This window comes from Mugil cephalus, chromosome 20 (assembly GCF_022458985.1).
Source record: "Mugil cephalus isolate CIBA_MC_2020 chromosome 20, CIBA_Mcephalus_1.1, whole genome shotgun sequence".
NCBI lineage: Eukaryota > Metazoa > Chordata > Actinopteri > Mugiliformes > Mugilidae > Mugil > Mugil cephalus.
This window is the reverse complement of record NC_061789.1, coordinates 18,593,550-18,605,914: the sequence shown is the minus strand read 5'-3', so window position 1 is coordinate 18,605,914 and position 12,365 is coordinate 18,593,550. Positions and strand designations below refer to the sequence as shown.

Genomic DNA, 12,365 nt, shown 5'->3' with positions numbered 1-12,365 from the left:
AGACATTTTTGCATTCTTCAAAAATCTTTCATTTAATTGATTTCGCCTGTGACCACGTTGCAGCGTCATTATAACTCCTTCCCTTTATTGCTGTTGTTCCTCATTCCTTATCTCACTGTGTACACAACCCAATATGCAGCCATTTCCCAGCTTTGTAGATAAGAACATGATGCACGTCACTCTCTTGTCTACTGAACTTCATCCAACTGAGGGCAGGAAGACACCTCATCAAGACCCACTTACCACAAGGAAATACACCGTTTTTCCAGTCAACAATTCATTGATTGCAAAATAATATTCTTCCCCGTCACACCTTCATTTGTACCTGAGCCTTTATGAGACTTTTTTTTTTTTAATTATTTTCCAGGAAACGATGACACATACAATATTGAGTCAAGAGGGTACATGGAATGTATAGATAAAATTTAACAGACCTTTGGTTAATGTCGTGATCACACAGTTAAAGTTTTGACACAAGTCGATAAGGCAATGCAAAATTTGCAAATTCATCAAAGGGTCTCCGGTGACAGGAGAGCGGACTAATTCTCTTCTGCTTTTTGATCTACACACAGAAAAGGAAATTAAATCGCAAATGTCTGTGACAAGATGAAAGGTCGAAACGAGACCGTAACATGTTACTGACATTTTGAGGTGTGGTCATGTTATATAACTACGCCATGCTTTGGAAGAAAATAAGCAACTAGCAGGGTATTTCTTCAGCTTTTAAATTCAACCCATCATTCAGCCACTTTGATATCACATGAAGGAAACGCTAAAAAACATAATGCTGGTTTAGAAAATCGCATTTTTTGAGAGTGGATGAATATGGACGGTTTGGTTAATATTAACCAGAGTATTTGCAATGCAAAAAAAACGTTCCCACAAAGCTACAGCGGCTATGTTTGACTAATCCACACCCACTTGGTGTTCCACTTGTTTACAAAACAGAACAAAGCTTTTATTTTATTACACCCTGCGACACCAAGTCTCAGGTCAGCATTTTATAAGGTGTGATGTGACTTTATAGAAGTGACTGACAAGAACATCCAGGTCATTGAGGTGACACTTTAAAGGGGGGACGGGGGCTGCATTCATTTCAATCTTGAGCCAAGTATATATAGGTCATGACACGCATTCACATTTTGTCTGTTTTATATGACTTACTTCCATTTATCTGAATCCAAGTAACCAACAATATGACTGCAAACTGGCTCGGGGTGGAGGCTGCACTGCTTATCTGTACATAACAATTCTTAGAATCTTAGTTGATAATGTGAAACTAGAAGTTAGCAGAATCCGTGTTTTACAGGATGACTAATATGATGTTTATACTTGGACAGATCAAATGAGCTTTGGGTGCGACAGGAGCCCAGTGTTACAACATTAGCACCACCCAGTGGTGAGATTAAATACTGCAAAATTTAACTATAGTTTTTTGTGTGTCGATATCAGCCTTTCAGCAGAAGAGAACTGATGGAGTCAAAGCACTTTTCTGTTAACAGCTTTTATTGTTTTCTCCCTAATTAATCAGTTTTCATTTCATTGGACAAGTACAGTCTTGTGAAACGTGTCACAAGAATCTGAAAGAACAAAAAAAAAAAAAAGAGGAAGATATCAGCTAAAAAATTTGGCGGTGATACAAAAAAGGGGGAAAAGATAGTAAAATAAATTTATACAGGGGTCAAAATGAATGTAGTGTTTTGTACATTTTTTTTTTGTAAACAATAAGCGTACTGAAACAGTATGGCAAATAAGATGTGGAGAACTGAAGAGAAACACTGGTTGGTGTGAGACATTTACAAAAACCCTTGAACAGAAACAAGAGTCTTAATGGGTCATAAATGTACACAACTGTTTCAGAATAGTCCCGCAGAGACATTTTTTTTATACATACAACAGCTTTTCTGCTACATACATCAAACCGTCACTCCGTTGTCCCTGGTTTGTTGTGATATGAGGTATTCTGGTTTAACGCCTCAACTGTTCCACATGGCAAATTTAAGATATTACAGCGTTGCATTGACTGCCATGTTCAATGATTGCTTAAAACAACGGGCACAAAGAGTCGTACAGCAGAGTGATATCGTTTCCAGCAGGAGGCCAGTTGTTGCTATGGAAGACAGCGCACTTGTTGTCTTTGAAGAAAAAAAAAAGTCAAAAACATTTCATAATCAGCAAGAAAGTACATCTAACATTTACTAGACAATATCTTGCATCTGTACTTCTGAGGAATAGGCACCCAATTTCTAACGGGACAAGTCTGCTCGCCAAGGATCTAAATGTATACACATTTCCGGTTGGCCGCCTCTTGGCTCATAGCGCACAAGGCTGCCTCAGTAACAGCTGAACAAATACTTGATCACTAACACATTTTGTCATCAATAAGAAAGCCGCTAAGGTGGATAACAAGTCAAACTAAAACTAGGGGTATGAATTACATTTACATTATCCCGATTAAATAGTTTTAAAAGCCCTCCCTCCCTCCTGAGCTAGACCCTCCCTAAAAGTAAGAGAAAATATTCCTGAAAAAAAATCCCACTTTTCACATTTCAGCCCTCCCCTCCCTTCGTCTCATAAAAACCATGCTCCCCAAACAAAGGGTACTCCCATCCCACTGTATCTCCAGGCCAAAGAAACGCCATCTGCATATGCCCATACAGCAACACGCCTGTCAAAAAGCCAGTCCATTCCTGATGTTTGAGCTTCCTTAATCCGACGGGACACTTAACTCAATGTAAGAAAGCGGCTCAAAGTGCTAACTGGATTCTTTTTAAGAGGAAGAAGAGGAGAACAGGAAAAGGGGAAGGCCATTCCATCGCTGTCCAACAGCAACCTCTATTGGCCAAAGAAAAGCCCCAACATCACTTTTGTTCTCCAAAAATATACCAAGGACAACATTTAGCCCCGGAACCAGCCCTCGTTCTTCCTCAACTTCAACTGGCAGATCCCCAGAATGATTAAAACTGTTATTTTACATAATATATATTCTTATAAATATATATAGATATATATATATGGCCCTTATTGAAGCAAATATGAGTTTCACATTGACATGAAAGTACCATAATCTCTATATAGCCAAGTAGAAAGTGTTTTCAGTGTTCAAGTGAGCTGGCAGCAGTCTGTTTAAGTCACACTCATTCAACAAGTAACAAAACATAAGAAAGATCCTCTCTGAAGTCGCAAACATACACTTCTGAAAAGAGGGCTCACTGTACCTCGTAAGCTTTTCCACTTATTCCTGAGTAATACTTTTAACCTTGTAACAGACATTTTTTTGCCATTTCAATTCTGGGCTATTCCCTGCCATTATTTCTATTGTTATTCCACACTTGTAACGTTGATTGCTCAAACACCAGCTCATTGTAAAAGAAATATGTCCGGCACTACTCTACGCTTACTCCAAAAGTACTTTCAGTCACTAATATGACAAGAATAAACAGTAAATACACTTTTAACTTAAAAATAATCCATACTTAAAAAAAATTGCATTTTGCGGGAAGCCTTGCAGGCTTATTGCTGGGAGAGGAGAGTGGGCACGAGGACAGAACATCAGTATAATTAAAATATAGATGTCACTTAAAAAAATAATAATAATAACAATAACAATAATAATAATAAAATAGGAGCACTAAAAAAATTAAAATAAGAACGACAGAGTGTTCTCTCCCTCTCAGGCTCTCATCTGTAGCTTTGGCTTGTTGGAGTTTTGGAACCTGTACTTACTGGCTCATTGACATCAGATAACAAACTACTATACCCTGAGAATTCAGACACAGGCGTCCGTATCCTGTGAACCACCGCCCCGCTAGAGTCAGTGCCATAAGACAAGCCACGGCCGTCTGACTTGAACTGAGAGCCAAAGGCCTGGGCAAAGTTTTCTATCTGGTAGGAAGGCTTAGAGGAGTCCAGAGATGCCAGATCCTGCGAGGGAGCCAGAGGGTACACCACCGCCGTGCCGTTCTTGACTGGCTGCTGGTCCTTCTGGCTGCTCAGGTCAGATGGGCTGATCTGGTAGGATGAAGGGGGAGTGGAGGAGTGCTGCTTCTCCATCTGGTCAGTGAGCTCCTGAGAAGGGGTGAGCTGCTGGTGTGTGGGGGCGTCTAGGCTGCTCAGGTGGAAGCTGTGCTGCGGTGAGGAGCTTGTCAGCATCACAAAGTGAGACTTTGGCACAGAGGAGGGCAGCGAAGGCGAGGCCACTGACTGGCTGTACCCACACTCCAACAGGGATGTAGTGTAGATGTTCTTGTCAGCATAGAGGGGATTTCCTGGGTGAGAACTAGTGAAGGGTCCTGAGGCAGGAGGCACGGGGCCCAGGGGGAAGCTGGCACTGTGGCTGGTGCGCTCCAAGGCCTGCAGCAGGAAACGGGAGTATTCGTGCATCATCACAGTTTTGTCTCCTGACGGGCTGGGGGTGTCAGTGTGGTGGCCGATGTCAGGAGCGTCGGCTGAGGCGGGGTTCAGGTCCACGTGGTGGTCGCTGATGTCGAAGTGAACGTCGTGGTGGGAGGCGTCTGGTTTCTGGGAGTAGTGGTCGAGGATACTCTGCAGAACCTCGTCGGGGATCCCCGACTTGTCGAGACCGAGGGAAGCATCGCTGTCCAACACGCTGGAGACCACGCCGTGAATGACAGAAGGCTGGGAAGACAAGTGAACGCTGACGTCGTACTCGTTGTTGGCTCCCCCGGTCACTGCGGGCCCTGAGGCGTTTGCATTATTTGCTGCTGGAAGGTAACGTCTCTTCTTCAGGAATTGCATGGCGTCGTCATAGTTGCTGGTGGTAGGCCCTACTTTGGCGCCGTTACCCTGCATGAGGCCGAGACCGTCCATGCCCCCACCCTGCTGCAGTGAACCTGCTTTGTCCTGCTCCAGACCTGCTTTATCCAGGCCCTTACGATTGGCCTTCTTAAAAGCCATCTTTGGGGCTCGGCCGTGGTGGCCGTGCTGCATGCTGGGTCCTGGCTCGGTCGAGGAAGACACTGTTGGATTCTCCACAGAGTACTCATGGATGCTGTATTCTCCAGATACAGCCCCCTGAATGTGAGGCACTCTGCCACCTCCTCCATCTCCCTTCCTCTTCTTGCGCTCCCCTGCCTCTCCAGCGTTTTTGGACCTTCCTCTCTTCCTACCAGTACTCCCAGCATTTCCCTGAGTGATTCCATAGCTGCCATGTCCCATGTCTACACAACCGAGCTCCATCATCCCGGGATCCAGCCCCTTCTTTATGGCGTCTCCACAGGTTCGCTTGTGCTTAAGCAGTCGGTCTGTCCTGGAAAAATACTGAAAAGCAAAAACACAACATTTGAAAAATGCGATAAACATGAATAGGTACACAAGACGATCAATCCCAGCAGAGAGGACGACTGAATAGGTTCACAAACCTGTTGGCAGGTCTCACATCTGTACGGCTTTTCTCCACTGTGCGTCCTCTTGTGCCTCTCCATGTGATACTTCTGAATGAAACGCATGTTACACTGGTCGCAGCTAAATGGCTTCTCTCCTGTCACACAAAAACAGCAGCGCTCAAGGTTGGGACGCTTCACTGGAAACACACACAGGGTTGGACAAAGACCCTTGTATGGCTGTCGACAATCACTCACCACTGTGAATTTTCTCGTGCCGCTGGAGAAGATACTTCTGGATGAAACTCATGTTGCACTGACTGCATCTGAAGGGTCTTTCACCTGAAATAGGACCACGGGAGATGTACATGCTTGTGATGTAACTATCGGAAGTTGATTTCCCACCTAAGACGAGGTTCACTAACAGAGCATGACTCGCAGAAGCATAACAGAATAACGCAAACACATGTAGAAGATTTTTCCCCTTTACAACTTCATGACTGTACAAGTGCTCACTCAAGTTTAAATAAAAAATAAAAAAAAAGTACAAAGGAAAACAGAGCTCAAGCCTACTATGATCAATAGTGTGTGACCTTTGTTTATATTCCACTCTTTAAATCAATTTTCTAGTTCACTGAACTGGCAGTTTTGGAATGACACAATAATAATGTAACAGCTAATCAGTTTGAAACGTAGTAAAGGAGAGATTAAGAAAATAGAGAGTAGTTCTTTAATTGCTGCGCAGTTCTGTAGCAAGGAGGAAGCAGTGGTGCACACCATTAATGGAGAGGCCTTAGTGTGGGTTGTGTTAAGATCCCTGTCAGTAATGACCTACGGCTGTACTCTGGTGGTAAACCTGCACATTCCAATACCTGTGTGAATGAGGACATGTCTCCGTAAGTGATAGGAGCTTCTGAAGGATGCAGTGCAGTGTTCACAGATGTGAGGCTTGGTTCCGGGTGACAGGCAGCCTCCATCTCCATCCAGCATCATTGATTGCTGTAAAACAATAAAGGAGAGAGAGAGGTCAGATTCAGTCTCTCGTCTTCTATGTTATTGAAAAGAATCCTCTGGGATGTAGGATATTTCTGCAAGCTACGTAATTATTCTGTTTATATTCTTCATCATCATTCAGTCGTTTTTTTTTTTTTTTAGATCAAATTCTGTCTTGTAACTTTGTCAGTGTCAACAAATAACAAAGCTGCCCAGAACACAAGATAAAAACAGGCAACTACAACCATGCACAAAGCTCACTCATAAATATTAATATTAATATACACGAAAAAAAAAACAACACCATGTTTATACAAAATAAAGTACTTATATTCAAACTTTTTTGTTGCATTTTTCTTATGTTTCTACATTTTTAAATGAATAAACCTATTTTGTAATTTCAGGTGTAAATAACCAGGCATGGCGAGGACTAAATAAAATATGACTGCATTTATAACATAAATAAATCCAGGACAAACCTTTGCCTCGCTTCTCTTCTTTCTTGGTTTACCCTCCTGTCCATCACCATTTGACCTCCGACCTTTTCTCCCTGTGGGCTCCTTTCCTAGCTGGCTGGGCAGCTGTGAGGATGACAAAGGGAGAGGCAGAGGGCCGTGAGAGCGAACCCTAACAAGGAAATCACTTGATTGAAGGTTAAGGACCTCTAGTCTAAAACCATCATGCAAACAAGCTCATGTTTGTTGCTCATGCAAACAAACAAAGCACTTGGACAATATCTACCGATTGTCTATTGGATGCTCATTGTGCGAGACGTGACACTGGTGGGCGGAATAAGAAAACACAAAATTAACAGGCAACGTGGATATGCAACCGGTTATTCGTTGCAAGTACTTTCTATCTGGTCTGCTACTCAGTTAGCACACTGCTACCACACAGACACTGACAGGGCGCATGTGGACATACACCTGCTGTTCTTACAATCAGCCCCCTCTTTAGAGTAAAAACAGGAGAGCCAAGCCAAAGTAAAACAAGTTTCTGTTTCAGCAGAATACCAACTAGAGACAGCCTTACTCATCAAAAATGCCATCCCAACATGCACAAACCTAAGTAAAGCTACAATTCTGAGAAGTGACGAATCGTTTATTTGATTTTTATTGAAAAAAAAATTTAAGCAGAGGATTTATAGCTTTTCTCTTTTATATAACTGGAAAATGAATATGTCAAAATAAGACGTCACTCTTGTCTAATGCTCTTGATGTGAATACAGGAAATTGTCCTTGACTATACAATTTTAAAAGAGGCAGCTCAGTCAAGATAATAACTGATTGTGGTTTTCAATATACGGCCGTGTTGACCTCTGTAGACTTGCTTTTGTTATGGGAGTGTGGCTGTGTATATTTCTATTTGAATGAGCACAAAAGACGTCTGAAATGAAGTGCAAGCTCAAACGAGACAGCTGTGTCCTTGCCAAGACATTCTCATTCATGCTGAGGGCGGATGACATCACCCTTCTCCCCAGAAAGAGAAACTACTTTGCATCTCAAGCCGTCAGTAGATTTATGTCTCCATAACTAGTTTCACACGAGCTCCTCAGCTGCTCCATCAGGCTCCTCCCCCTCGGGTTTTTAAAAGATGAGCTGCTTGACAACACAGCAGGGCCGACTGGGCATAAAATTATTCAAAATAAACAGCTTTTTTTTTTTTTAATAAAACTATGAGGGAATATATTGCCAATATTAAATCTCACAGCTTTCAAAACCAGAGAAAAACAAATAAAGCAATAATGCACTAAGGTACAAGACGGTGCCGTGTTGATTACATGGGAACTGAGAATAAATGCTGTTAGTTTTTTGACAGCATTTCTCAGACTGTGTCATGAGTGTGAAAAATGTATTTTTTTTTCTCAACGTTCCACTTTAAAAAGAAAACAAAAATCTAGTGATGAAGACTTTTGTCTCCAGGAATTCATTCATCTTATCATATATATATATATAAAGAAAGATGCATAATGTTTATGTACGTAATGTTTGTGAACCAGTACATTTGTACATGTTCATCTATTTTTCGATATACCATTTCCCCAAGTATCAGTGTTCTAATCAATCCATTAAAAAGGTGACAAAAAATTATTCATTAAAGTCTTTTTTTGAAGGAAAAATATTATACTCTGTCATGCAGTCTTTGTATTTTTATTTCCTCTTCTTTGACTGGTGCAACAGTTAAGTGGCTATCTTTTCCAGATTTGAACTCCACTGACAATGGACAACTTGACCTTTGACAAACCAGAATTTTATTATTTGAGAAAATAAGTCTGACTTTGTCCAACCAAAACCAACAAATAAACACAATGAGTTTTCATGTTTGAGAGTATTTCATAATAGGTATTTTCCCCTTTCAATAGCGGATATTTACTTTCTTTAGATCAACCAACTTATTATTCACATTAATTGTTTCAGCTCCAAACTTAATTCACTGAGGAAATGTAACTATGACAAATCATACATGTATAGGATAGCTACCGATTCGCAATACCATGTCCCCGCACACATCGAGGTCCTATCAGCAGTACTTACGTTGCCCATGTTGAGGTCATGGCCCAGCAGGTTCTGGTTGTTACTGACGGTAACCTCCAGCAGCTCTGTGCTCTTCCCCAGACCTCCAGGGTAGAGTGGCAGGCGGTAATCGTGTTCTGACAGCTTCTCCTGCTTGATGCCCATGGCATGAACATAGTCTCCCGCCCCCAAACATCCCAGGCTGTCACCATGGGTGCCCATGCTGCAGTCAGGCGAGTCACGCTCCTTCTTCAGGATCATTTCTTGCGGTGGAAGGTCCTGCATGACGGAGTGAGCAGCCAGCCGGGTGAAGCTGGTCACCGGGGGGAGGTGGCTGAACATAATCATGCCCGCTCCGAAATTGGAGTCCATGCTACCGTTGGAGCGCAGGAATTCATTCCCTAGCTTGTCTTGAATGATGCTCATGGTGAAGGCTGGCGAGCAGGAAAACTATGAGGTGGAAATCAGTGTCATCCTGTGAGGGAAATAACAGCACCAGCAAATGTGAGAAACAGTAATGATATATTGTAACAGTGTAACAATACATTTTGTCTGTGGTCATACACACAAATAATAGACGACAGACAACAGTTATGAAGCCAGTTAAGCTTAGTCTTCAGGAATCAGTGTCACGGCCTCTGATCTCACAACCAAGCGCTTAGTCGGATTAAACTGATGGTTTGTGGGTCAACAAAGGGCTACAGTCTGGGACAATGACATGTGGAAACAAGCCGGAGATTACACAAGTACAAAATTCTCTCAGGTCGATTACAGTGTGTATGTTCTATATTTTACAGGGCACAGGGGTGACGGGGACCTCAGTTCCAGACGCAACATGAGAAGAGGAATGACAGGATGGAAGTTGTGACTTAATCTGTTTGATGGGCCTGTCTGACCCCGTCATCCTATTTGCATGAGCTTATCTGCCAATGAGAGTGCACACAGACTGCATTAGAAAGACTGCTGGTGCGATTGTGAGGCTGACACGAAAACAAATTGAGTGGATGCTGTGGAATTGCCCTGAATGAGTACGGTTTCCAGCATATTAGTAATTACTACGTTGCTCACAGTGATCAAAGTGCATCTGGCGATTCATGTCTGTGATGTGAAAAAGCTCTGCCACTTATTTCTGTAACAACTGGATCTATTAGTCACTCGGGTTTCAATCTCACGTTTTCAGACTTAATGCAGATTTCTGGTACGGTTATACTTTTACATACATTTACGCAACAACAGTTGTTTAGATTTAACTGAAAAATGACCACACACAATGTTAGAGTCCAATATAAATAACTGGCGTGTCTCTTATCAGCGTATTTATAAATTTTCCATTCAATTACCATATATTCGTCGCACTTATTTTTACCCCTGCCTATTCATAATGAGTACTGTCCGGGGGCTGCCAGATGCCTTCAGCTCGGATGGTCCGCTAGCTCGAACAACCAACTCAGCTACAGCACAAAGCCAACTTCGTCAAGAAACGAACCAAAAGTTCATTTTCTCTGACTAACTTTGGCTTTATTATACGAACGGGTCCGCGCAGAGAAAGCACTGCTCTACGTACACTTGTGAAAACTACCACGCGTGTTCGCTTTGAAATGAGCGAGCTAGCTAACCGTGTGGCTAAGCACTCTTGCGGGGCCCTTCTTCTTCTTCTTCTTTGTGATGCAGGATCAGGCAATAATTAATATGGCCATGCAATAACAGCAGCGGCTCTGACACGGTCGTCGCCAAAACCGCGCAAACGTGAGGAGAAAAAAAAACAAGATAACGCGTGGGAAAGGTGGCTGCTTTTAAATCTTGTGAACGCGGTTTTAGTTTTAGGTTTTCGATTAAAAAAAATGTGCTGAATTAGAGGCAGATGTATCGCCACACAGGACGTACACAAGGCAAACAAAATCTTTGAGGTGGAAAAATTATCATTCGCGAAAGCTAGTTTACGGATGAAAATAATAAAACATGACCATCATAGAGCGCTCGGGCTTATTCTGAACTGTTTTCTTCGAGTTGTTGGCTTTGTTTCCGGAGATTTAAGCGGCTGTAAGTGATGGGGCGACAGCACGGGCATGAGCCATAACAAACGGCCCAGACAACTCCAGCGAACAATGATGCTCGTCCGACTAGCCGAGACGGCTAACTTAGCAGCTAACTAGCGGCAACACAGCGGCAGCGAGCTGTGCTTTGTCGTCTGTCCCATACGAGGACTTTCACCACAGCCGCCGGCGACTCTGCCTCAAAGTCGGTTTTTATGAAAGTCACTTACCGGTGCAGGACCATGACCTGCCGCCGTGGCTCGCGTAGTTCAACCTCAGCTGTCCGTTTTGATATCTAAAGCCAAAACATTGTTCTCCCGCAGCTGCTGGGTTCTTCCATCTTGGCTCGGCGCAGAGCATTCTGGGACCCGCAGGCAGACGCGTCCCGAAGAGCCACAACAATAAGACCTGGAACTAGCTCCATTAACAGCCAGCGGATTTCTTTATCACGGAGACTAAGTTAGCACTTCTACATTTTAAAAAATAATAATAATAATAATAAAAAGTGTCTTCATCACAGCAAATGTTAATTCATTTGTATTGATCTGTTAATTTAATTTACATAATGTATTATTTCGGGTTTTATCTGGAAAGTTTTGCATACCCCTCTAACCTTAAGGCTGTGTTTGGAGCAAAGAAACAATAAGAACCAGATGCAAAAACTGTATCGTCCGCGCTTGAGTAAATACAACTTTGCATTCTTTCGTTTTTAGTACATGGAGTTTCTGAAGAAGTATGCGGTGCAGAAAGAAAGAAAGAACAAATATATATTTGCATAATTTCAACTCAAAAGACAAAATGCAGATAGCTTTTCACCAGGGACATTTCCCTATCTCTATCCAAATAAAGGTACACGGTTGGGAAGTGCATTATATTAAAAGTGCTTATTTTAAAGTAAAAGTATTCACGAACATTGGGCTGTGCTAAAGGAGGAACAGTACAAAATACAAAAATAACTGGCTAAATTTTATACAGATTTTAATGATCTCTTTTCATTTTTTTTCAATGTCTTTTGCTTTGTATAATGAATGCAGCATTTGCATAGCAGTTGAAACAACTTTCATCGTAGTCATTCTATCTTATTCTATAAACAGATTTATGGCGTACATGCAACCTGAACCAACAAAGAAACTGGAGTATCTAGTAGAGAAGTAGAGTCTCCAATATTTACCACAGATACGAAGAGGATTCACATGGAACAGACAGGAAATACAGTAAAGAGCAAAGAGAAGTGTTTCAAAACACTTAACACAGTTATTTTTTGTAGTAAAAGAAACACACACACACACACACACACACACACGCACACACACACACACACACCAAAGTGTAATGGAAGGATTGGTTTGACATTTTTCTGCTTTACCATTGATGATCTAGATAACATCACATTGAATGGACGTAATTTGAAATATCTGAGACAGATAGTTCACAAGAACAGTCTTACACCAGCCATTCAAATCCTCGTAGCAGATGTTTTTCGA

General features: G+C 42.1%; 1 protein-coding gene across 1 annotated transcript; it reads right to left on the bottom strand.

Moving 5' to 3' along the window:
• Window positions 1–1,485: 1,485 nt before the first annotated feature.
• znf281a (zinc finger protein 281a) lies at window positions 1,486–11,246 on the bottom strand. The gene is made up of 7 exons (XM_047572542.1): window positions 11,112–11,246; window positions 8,870–9,323; window positions 6,815–6,916; window positions 6,215–6,341; window positions 5,601–5,684; window positions 5,382–5,500; window positions 1,486–5,280 (listed from the first exon to the last, which is right to left on the bottom strand). Exons 2-7 carry the CDS (start codon window positions 9,272–9,274, stop codon window positions 3,682–3,684), a joined length of 2,436 nt encoding a protein of 811 aa, XP_047428498.1. The 5' UTR covers window positions 9,275–9,323; window positions 11,112–11,246; the 3' UTR covers window positions 1,486–3,681.
• Between the last annotated feature and the right edge of the window lie 1,119 nt (window positions 11,247–12,365).